At 48.1% G+C, this 9767-nt stretch overlaps 1 protein-coding gene across 1 annotated transcript; it reads right to left on the reverse strand.

The window, feature by feature from the left end:
- Positions 1 to 251: 251 nt before the first annotated feature.
- Positions 252 to 9438, reverse strand: phf1 (PHD finger protein 1). Its single transcript, XM_088307428.1, has 16 exons — positions 9280 to 9438; positions 9026 to 9164; positions 8587 to 8665; positions 8387 to 8468; positions 7664 to 7750; positions 7356 to 7450; positions 7066 to 7214; positions 6895 to 6990; positions 5547 to 5615; positions 5349 to 5472; positions 4625 to 4692; positions 4168 to 4299; positions 3333 to 3411; positions 2778 to 2893; positions 2362 to 2430; positions 252 to 1611 (listed from the first exon to the last, which is right to left on the reverse strand). Exons 3-16 carry the CDS (start codon positions 8662 to 8664, stop codon positions 1329 to 1331), a joined length of 1527 nt encoding a protein of 508 aa, XP_088163554.1. The 5' UTR covers position 8665; positions 9026 to 9164; positions 9280 to 9438; the 3' UTR covers positions 252 to 1328.
- Positions 9439 to 9767: the final 329 nt, after the last annotated feature.

Raw genomic sequence — 9767 nt, forward strand, 5'->3', positions numbered from 1 at the left:
CGAGAAAAAAAAAGAGTAAGAGAGTTAGCGAGAGAGAGAGAGAGACACTGAAGCGATCGGCGTGGCTGTGTGAAGAAGCAATTGAGGTTCAAAATCAGCATCTTAAATGACGTTTAATTGGAGCAAAGGGATGAAGTGCAATAAATGCGGCCATCTCGACCGTGCGACGACGGTCCCGTGAATTTGTCTTGCGTGACGACGAAAGTCTGACAAAGATTCCAGTCCGCTCTGCAACTACAGCTGCGTTGGGGCGGGGCATTAGGCTTACCGCGGTTAATCATCCAAAGCGGCTAATGTATGTTAACAAATTTGTTTTTATGGCTTAATTTGGCCATTGCGACTTTTGATCAAGTGTGTTTTGTAGCCCGGAAATTATGGTGAGGAGACGTAAATAAGAAATTAGCCAGTTAATGAGCTTTAAATGTTTATTAACTCATTTACTGCCACGAGACGTCAAAGATATTTTTTTTTTTAACTCAGCTGGAAATGAATGAGTTGATTATGAAACCTCTGCCGTCGGCTTCTCGTCATGTACAGACGTTTTCTTTTTTTTTTTATTCTTTTTTTACCGGGGGAGGGACTGGTGAAACGCAATTTTATGGGCTGCCTCGATTGCCCGCCAACGTCACAAAGAAGATCCACCTGCGGCGTACCACATCAAAACGTTCACTTTAAAATCAAAGCGTCCATAAATCGCATTCAGAATCCTGCACCTCAGCGACGGAGATCTTATTTTTATTTTTTTCGTTGGAGATACGCTCAGCTTACTCGAATTGCTATTTATCAAATCTTGTGTGAATGATGGTCGCCGCGCCGGCACGCTCCGTTGTTGCCATGTGAAACGTATGTGCGACAAAAACTGTTCAATTCTTTCTGTCTATGAAATGAAGTCATGACGACATGTTTTTAGAAAGTACAATATCATAAAAGGATATTTTTACCCTTAAAGAACACATGACAACATTTTGTGTTATTTTTTTTTTGGAACCCAATTCGAGGCTCAAAGATGTTTTGAGATGAGAGTATTTCCGGAGCGAATTCAACTTACAGCTCAAGGCACCACTGTACAAGAACCGGACGCATCCGCTTCCGCTTCGGACGTGTTTGGAGCCGTTTGTAAAGCTTGAAAGTGGAGCCGCCCGCTTGCTGCGCCGTCAGCGGCGGGCTGGACGAGCCTCGGCCTCCAAAAAGGCAACACCACAAAACGTCCCGGGAACTTTTGGAGTCGCCGGCCAGCGCACAAGCACGTGTTAGCGAGCGCGCAACGCAACCTGCTGCATTTTGCCACCTTTTCGTCGTCTTTGCGCCTTCCGGTCCGTGCGTGGAGTTCAGTACAAGCCCACGTTGTCCCACTCCACCAGGTACTGCACCTTCCCGTCCGGCGTGACGCGTCTGGCCAGGATTCTCACCGCTTCGCCTCCACCCCAGCTCCTGGCAATCCGTCCGTCTTCCGCCCCGTCACCGCCGCCGAGCACGTCCGGCGGCGGGTACGGCGGCAAGTCGTGGAGCAGGATGGCTTCCGCTTGCTTGTGTCCCGGCTGGTGGAGGTGCTGACCCGAGTTCAGGGGGTACGGGAAGCAGGGCGGGGCGACTCGACAGCTGTCGTCCATGCTGGGGGAGGAGTCAAACAACATCCACAACTAAGCCGTGAATCGAGTTGAGTTTCTGAAGAAATGTTCAACGGATTCTTCAGTCATCGCAAAATCATGTAGTAGGGCAGTGCTTCGCAATTTTTCTCCATCACGCCCCCCCTAGCAACTCTAAATAATAGCATTTTGGTTGCATAACAAACCTACACCGTAGAGTTAATACTCGGTGGGTAAGGAGAGCGCCACTGCCAACTACTGGAGTGGAGGTGCAATTACGCTTTATTGTACTACGGCGAAAAAAAAACCTTCCCCAGGGTCACCCCCCCCCAACATCGCACCGCAGCTCATCAAAACGCTCCGCAGAAGCCTGAGAACCGTCCTGATCATTTCAATCTGTAGTGTTGCAGGACAAAAATACGAAAAACACGCAGGACGGCGGCCCTCGAGGGCATCTGGCGACTTTCTGCTTCGGTCAGAAAAGAGACCAAAAGTTTGACAAAGTCAAAGCAGATGCGGGCAAATGTCTGATTTTTTATTTTTTTTTTAATTCCAATTATTTACGTGGAGGATTGCAGGAATTGGAAAATATTTTCTGCCCACAGGCTGAAAATGCGAGGATTTGGACAATTTGAAGTTCAACAAGGTCTGGAAACGATGAACAAGTGACCAAAATCGTTGCGGATGCTTTGAATAATCGCGTAGTTGCGGATAATTTGATGAAGTGTTGCACGTCGTATGGGCGCGAATGTCGAAATGGTAGAAGAGCAAAGACCTGTTGCAGGGATGGAGACCTCTGGAGAGCGCCGTGTGGTAGAGCGCGTACATCCGCTTCGGGGGGGAACTGCGGAAGGGAAAGCAAAATGGACGAATGACACGCCATCCGAGCTCACACCTGACCTTTCACCACAACTACTTTGGCAAATTTGACTTTTCCAGTCCAACTGCACGTTTTTGCTAATCAAAGAACTACAAAAATCGGCAGAAATGTTTTTCAAACTTGAGCGACTTCAATAATTGAGCATTTATTATTTATTTATTTTTCTCTGAATTGAAGAGGGTACGTCACTTAGACAATCATTTCAAAACTTGTTTTCAAAGCAATAACATGATCCCAGAATGCACCGGGCGGGTAACGCCACACCCTTCAACCCTCGGCCGCCAAACCAACAAAAAAAGAACGTGCGTCACCTCAGATGGAGTTCCTCCTCAGTCTTGGCGGGGGCGTACAGGCCGTCCCCTCCCATGTAACCATGGCAACATGGGAGCAGCTCAATGGCGTCGGACGAAACCGGGGCCGGACAAGCCTGGACAGGAGAGACAAAGCAAGATGGTCGACATTTGCGTTCAAGGAAATGCGGGGACGGTGGACCTCCGTTGCTCACGAAGGTCGCGGCTCAAGGCCAAAGCAAAAAGCGGCGACAAAAAGTGACCATTTCATTTTATGATGCGAGTTGAACAACGTTTGAGCACGTTTGGGCTCAAACCATCCCGCAGCTTATATAAAACGTGTGCCACGCCTTCTTCTGGGAAAAATCACATTTATTCGTCGATGGCAGTAAACGCTTGATGACAAAAAATGTCCACAGCAGTCACTCGTCAGCTTCTCCGGTCGGGCTGATTTTATTGATTTTGTCATGTAAGCCGATATATATTTCATGAGAACAAACTTTGAAGGCAGCGTCAGCTAAGAAACGAGCAGCGTTGGACTGATTGACGGCTTATTTGCACAGCTCGGGCACTGACCTGCGTCTCCATGATGCGACGCTTTGATTTGCGCGACTCAGGCCCAGACAGCCTCCTCTGGCACGCCAGCGACAGCGGGCTGGAACGCAAACCACGACAAATCAAAAAACATCAACACGCACGTTCATTATTATGCAAATGAGATGTTGGCGAGGCAAAGAAGAAGAGCAAAAAACATTTTGTGTATCAATCACCCAAACATGAAGAGGGCCTCTCCTTTACGGCGGGATCGACAGCCGATGTTTTCAAAGTTACGAACGGCGCACGCTGAACAAAGTGGACCACTCGGAACCCTTTTCAAAATAATCATAATCCGAGTTTTTTATCGTCTTACTTTGTCATGAGACAGTAAATGCTGTTCAGCGTTGGAGTCCCTCAGAAAATGTCCTTGTGCTGTTTGGCCACTAGAGGGAGCGCTGACTTCATACGATCAATACGTGGCCCAACGTTGGCCAGCCTAATTGTGTGTTGTTTTTTCCTTTTACAAATCTTTTAAGAAAGATTAAAACAAAAAAAAATAGGGAGGGGGGGGGGTCATTGGCACCAATTTGGTATTTTTATGGCCTAAAAAAGCTTGGGCAAAAATACTCAACTTTTTTGGGGGGGGGGTGCAAAGAATTACAATTTAAAACCCTTTTTTTTTAAACTTGTATTTAGTTTCCTGTCTTTTGCTATTGTATGAAGTGGCCTTACTTTGCTCCCGAGACTCTGCACCTTTTCACAAAATTATCAGACGCCAAATGCCGACGAACCGCCATTTTGAAGTGTTGGTCAAAATGTGACTTGGATTAAAAAATTCGCTGTTAGTTCTGCGAGCGGTCGGGATGACGCTGACCTTCTGCGGTGGGAGATGTTGATGGGCGGCTCGGTGATGAGCGGCGACGAGTCTGACGGCAGCGGTGGCGGGGCTCGAACCTGAAGCCCGAAAAGACACTTTTTCTTCTTGATTTCTTTTCCAGAGACAAATCTGTGCAAAAAAAAAAAGCTTTTGAGTTTGCCAAGATTTAGATTTAAAGCTGCAAAGAAACAGGTTGTGACAATTTTTGTTATGATTTCTGTCAAATTCAGAACTGAAATGCTTCGGAATTGGTTGAATAGTTAAAATGTGTTAAATCTGTCTTTGGGAATCCAACTTAAATTGATTGTTCAAAGAATTGTGCATCGCAGCCCTAATAATCATTTTATTCTAAAATGACAATCTAATGATTTCAGTTTCATTTTTCACTCAAAACCTTTTGAATTAATTAAATATTAAATTATTCAAAAAATAAATGAATTTGAAAACATCTCACCGGTCCTTTTGGGAGTTGAGTGCGTTGAGGAGGTTGTGACATCGCTCCTGCCTCGGCGTGTCGGAGAGCTGCGCAAACCAAAGTCAAAACGCTTAACGCAGACGAAAATCAAATTCCATTGAACTTGTTAAAATTATTTAGCTCTTCCAATCGTTCTTTGGCAATTTATACGGACTAAGTGTATAAAGTAAAGTAAAATGCTTGTTTGTAAAAGGAAACTATACTCAATTGTTTTTTTAAATTCAAAATAAAAGGTCAAATACATTTGTCTTAATATTGTTTCCATTTATATTTTTGTACCCCCCCAAAAAATATCATTTGAATTATCATGATTTCAATTATTACTAAAATAATCGTGATTCATATTTTTTTTTCATAATTGTTGAGCCTAACCTAGTAGCTCCTGATTGATTCTGTATCAATGTTGTGAGTTCCCAATTAAGGACGTCCATTCATTTTTGGGAAGGTCACACTTTTGTCCAAAAATGTTCTTCCTCTCAAATTCAAGTAATAAACAGGTCAGGTCGTCATCTTTTAATGTTTCTTTGAATCTCTTTTCCAGATGATGTCAAGTTTGCACTTTTCTAATGCTTTGAATTTGACTTTAATGACAGTTAATGGGCGTCAAGTCTCGGTTGCAAGAACAAAAACAACAACCAAAAAACGGCCTGCAGCATTTTGCATGATTTCATCATGTGACTTTTAAGCGGAGCGTTGACAGTACCGCGCCCAGGAGCAACGAGTCCCAGTTCTCGTTGGCGAAGGACAAGATTTCATGGTCGAAATCAAAGTACTTCCTCTTGCAGCACAGGGACAGGTGGTACAGAACCAAGTGGGCCAAGTCCACCCTGCCGCGCAAACAAAGAAAGGACATGAGCGGCTTCGGACCGGATTGTCAAGTCAGCAAATTTGACACCCTCACCAGGTCATGGGGAGTCTTTTGACCGTTTCTGCTCCTTTGTTACACACCGAGCACTGGAACTGATAAAACCTGAAAAAAAAGGCAAAGACAGCATTTGACTCAGCTTTGCGACGAGACCCAAAAAAAAAAAAAAAAAAGTACAAACAGGAATCAAAAATCTCAAATATATTCTTGCTTTTTTTAGCCACAATGGCCGAAGGAGGGAATTTAATTGCAGATACACTTGCGAGGATATTTTCAAGACGGACCTTTCGAGAGAAGCTCGGTCATCCGACGTCTTTCTGTTCATTATTTGTCCAGCCGTGGTGTCATAAATGATCGTATTATGAGGGCGATTCATTCAAGTGGGACTTGACCGAAGGTCCGGGTGGGAAGCGCACGGCCCGCCCAGAGTGCTGCCAAGCGCAATATTGTCATGACTCGGTTTTGGCAAATTCACCAATTTGCACGACGACGCGGCGTGTTCGCTGTCGCTGAAAACAACTCTTCGGAAAGAACGAGAAGACGCCGAACGGCTGTTCGATCGACGCGTTGCCGCCGAACACAATCAGATCGCTCAAGTCGCTGCTGTGCGGCCGACCCGCCATCTCGGTTGACATGGCAACAACATTGTCTTGCATCAGTCGGCTGAAGGTCACGCGGTGGGGGGGGTGCAAATGTAACATGCATCACATGCGTGCACGTTTACGATTCCACATGAGGACGCAGGCAGGCTTCCGTTTTCCTCCATCACCTGCCTGGCAGATGTCGCAGCTAAACGCCAGCTCGCCTTTTCACTGGCTGTCAATCAAAAGCGCACCCCCCCTCCCCGACAGCACGGGTAATAACGTCGTGTCGAGGCGGGTGTTAAACCCAGCTGGCTAATGACAACTTACAAGATGGCTTTGTTTTATTCGGCGCGAGAGATGCAAGCCTTCATCTTTGTCCTCTGAACATGAAAGACGCCCAAGCGACGGAAGCGCCGCTCGCTAACACGACGTCACGCGTTCTTGAGCGTGGCCGAATGCCAGTCAACAAAGCGTTTCAAATTGCTTTGAGATGCGTCAAGTGGCAGTCCGGCCTGAAAGAGACGCACAACGCCGCCTGCAGCCAAGTGTTCACATTTTTTTTTTTCCAATGCAATTAACGATCCGTAGATTTTGCGATTGGCGAGCCCGTCCGGTCCAAACGACTGTAACGACATCTCCCAAAATCTTGACCCTTTTTTGCCGGTCAGTCCCCCGCCCTTGGGCCGCAAGCTCTGTCGCCTTCCGGCCTAGAACCTTCAGCCTTATTCCTAAAATTTGTCAACACCCCGTCCCCGTCCCAAAAATGGACGTCCAGCTGGTCCGAATTCCGCCGCACTTGCCTGTCCCCGTAGAGGAGAGGCTTGGTGAGACACTGAGTGCAGGCCTCGTGGAACCACTGGCCACAGCTGGCGCACTGAAGCATCTTCAGGTTCCACCTACACGCGGCAAAAAACAAACAATCCGTCAGTGACGTCGTCCTTGAGACTTTTGACGGCGTTGGGCTCACTCACTCGCCGGGTCCGGCGCAGTAGCAGTAACACTGCTGCTGATTGGACAGATGCTGCGCGTCCCAGTCCAGCGACGTCAGCTGATACGGCAGCCGAAGCTTCATGAAGTGCATCAGGCGGGCAAAGCGGCCACGTTTGATGGCACCGCCTCTCTGGGGGGGGGCGAGAGGGGGGCGGGGCTTTATTGGACACGCACACTTTTTCTTGTCTTCTCTACTTTTTAAAACAATCTCGTTCCTTTCTCAAAATGTCCTTTTTTTTTTTTTCAAGATGAGCGAGAGGAGCGTTCCAACCTTGGTCGCGACGGCAAAGACGCACTGCCGACAAATCCACGACTCGCTGTCGGCTTCGGGCTCGATGTTGGGCGTGTGGCACTCGGCGTGGTAACCTGATGCGGGAAATATGTCATTGGTTTCCCTTCCAGTCACGGTGGCATTGGGAGATGTGAGGGGAGGGCGAGGGGTGGGGGGGGGGGGGGTCAGGGTGGGATGTCACATTGATCATTTATGACAGCGCCTTGTTTATTTTCCTTTTCCGAGTCCAATCTTTAAGGTCAGAGCAGGAGAAAGTTGACGGTGCGTGATGAGGTGCTCGTCCTTACCGTGACGACATTTCAGACAGTTTACAAGGGGTTCTTTAAGAGGCGGAGCCTCGCAGATACAGCAAACTTCTTCCCCGCCGACTGCAACTGGACAAGAAGGAAAAAGGGGGGGCGCAATAAAATAAGAGCTGCGACGATTAATCGGCATCTCATTGATTAGCAAATGAAGTGAAAACTTATTTGATAATCGATGAATCATTTTGTTTAACTTCAAACGGTCCGAAGCCTCAAAATTACAAACTCTTCTTTCAAAGGAATAATGATCTTTTTTTGTCGATAATGGAGCAAAACATCATTAACAATCTTTTTGTGCATTTTCTCCACGGCCCTTTGGAAAAAGTTTTGGGATAAAGCAGTGGAAAACGTGTTTTTAAGCAAACAGTTCCAAGTTTTTCTTTACGAGAATGTTTTCCATGCCCCCACGAGTCCAAAGGCAATAATCGAAGAAAAAGAGCCTTGATGGCACCAAAATGAAGCCATCCATTTTCATCCAGCTCAGCAATTTTGACAGCGCCCTCTGCTGTCGACTCAAATGAACATCTACGTGCCTTCGGGCTCATCTTGGCAAAATCACAGTTGACCTCTTAGGTCACGTGATGTTGACAATGCGAGCCCGGCGGCGCGCTGACGTCAATTTCAGTCGACAGGTGCGAAACGAAATGGACGGACGGATTCGTCTGAGCTTGGAGTTGATCGTGAAGAGCTGAGAAGAGTTTTCCTTACAGGAGTGGATGTCTTTTCTGAGGACCCAAAACTCGGAGTTGTCCTCGAATCTGACCAGACAGCATTGCTTGACGCCGTCTACCTGAGGTCGGTCGGTCGGTCGGGGGAGGGGGGGAAGGCAGGGGAGGGGGGGCGGACAATGATTGACACAAAGCGTCACACAGCAAATGTAAAAAAAAAAATTTAAAAAATAGACTTACTCGCTTGACGTTGCCCAGGTAGAGAAGCCCGTCGCTCCATCTGGCCAGCACATCATCGCCCTCGCTCACTCCCCCCATCCTCACCCCACCGACACACACACAGAAATGTGAAAAATGGGATTTATGCGCTCAACACTTGGATGACGAGAGGAGATGGCCGGGAGGAAGAGGAAGAGGAGGTGTTTACACACCCTCCCCCCTTCCGCCACCCGCCCCCCCTCCCTCCAAAGCCCCCCCCACCACCACCACCACCTTTTCTCCTTTCCTTTCTCCTTGCTGGATACGTCGTCAGTGAGGTTAAACGCCTCTACCCCCCCCCCCCTTTTTTTGGGGGGGGGGGTTTGAGGTGAACAAGAAGACGACATGTGCACGCGAGCGAGCTGCTTGTCATGACGACTGCCGCTGGCGTTTACTTTGACCAGCAACAAAACTTGCCTACCTTGTGTCGAGTCCAACTCCTTCCGTCCGATTTCCTTCCGTCCTTCCCGTCCGGGTCACGCCGATTCGCGGCCAAGCTGCGTGTGCATCCTCCTCATCATCATCATCCTCATCTTCATCCTCATCACCTTCACCGCTGGCTGCGTGTGCGTGCGTGCAAGTGTCAGTCAGGAGGAAGAGGAAGAGCAAGTCGTAAGCCAGCGCGCGTCCGTGCTTTCTGCGCCTCTCTTCCTTTTTGAATTTAGATTTTTTTACCTTCTTCTTATACCTCAACGCCACTGATTGCCTTTTGCCGTTTCAATCTGAGCGACCGCCAGCGTGTATCAAGCCGCCAGAGACGCCATCTTCATCCTCCTCCTCCTCCTCCTCTCTCTCTCTCCGTCTCTCTCTGCCAGCGACTTGTTGTGACGCAGACATAAAACACGGAGATAGAGAGGCAGGCAGACACAGATAGAGGGGGGAGGCTGCTAGGTGACGGCTGGATGGACCCCCAAATTGGGGGAAGAAGATGATGATGATGACAGCGCACGGCGGGATTTGGGGGATGGGGGGGGGCTTGGTGGCACGAGGCCAGCGCGCAACCTCTAAACGGTCAATTAAGCGGCCAATTAGGGAGTCTTGAAACAGCTCGTTAATTGCTGAGGCTGGCTGGAAAATTGGGCTGCAGGGATGCCCCACGGCAAATGACATCACCGGTATTTATCGCCTGTGGATGGCGCACCTCAACTAAGGTGCATTTAACA

The sequence above is a fragment of the Idiotropiscis lumnitzeri genome, chromosome 10 (assembly GCF_059441095.1).
Source record: "Idiotropiscis lumnitzeri isolate Australia: NSW breed Sydney's pygmy pipehorse chromosome 10, RoL_Ilum_1.0, whole genome shotgun sequence".
NCBI classification, from domain to species: Eukaryota; Metazoa; Chordata; class Actinopteri; order Syngnathiformes; family Syngnathidae; genus Idiotropiscis; species Idiotropiscis lumnitzeri.

Excerpts from the sequence above, each read along its gene's own strand:
- phf1 (XM_088307428.1), bottom strand. The coding sequence starts at position 8,664 with ATGGGGGGAGTGAGCGAGGGCGATGATGTGCTGGCCAGATGGAGCGAC. Across the intron at positions 4,693-5,348 it reads ACTCGTTGCTCCTGGGCGCG|CTCTCCGACACGCCGAGGCA; the intron begins GTACTGTCAACG and ends TGGTTTGCGCAG. Across the intron at positions 1,612-2,361 it reads GGTCTCCATCCCTGCAACAG|CATGGACGACAGCTGTCGAG; the intron begins GTCTTTGCTCTT and ends CTCCTCCCCCAG.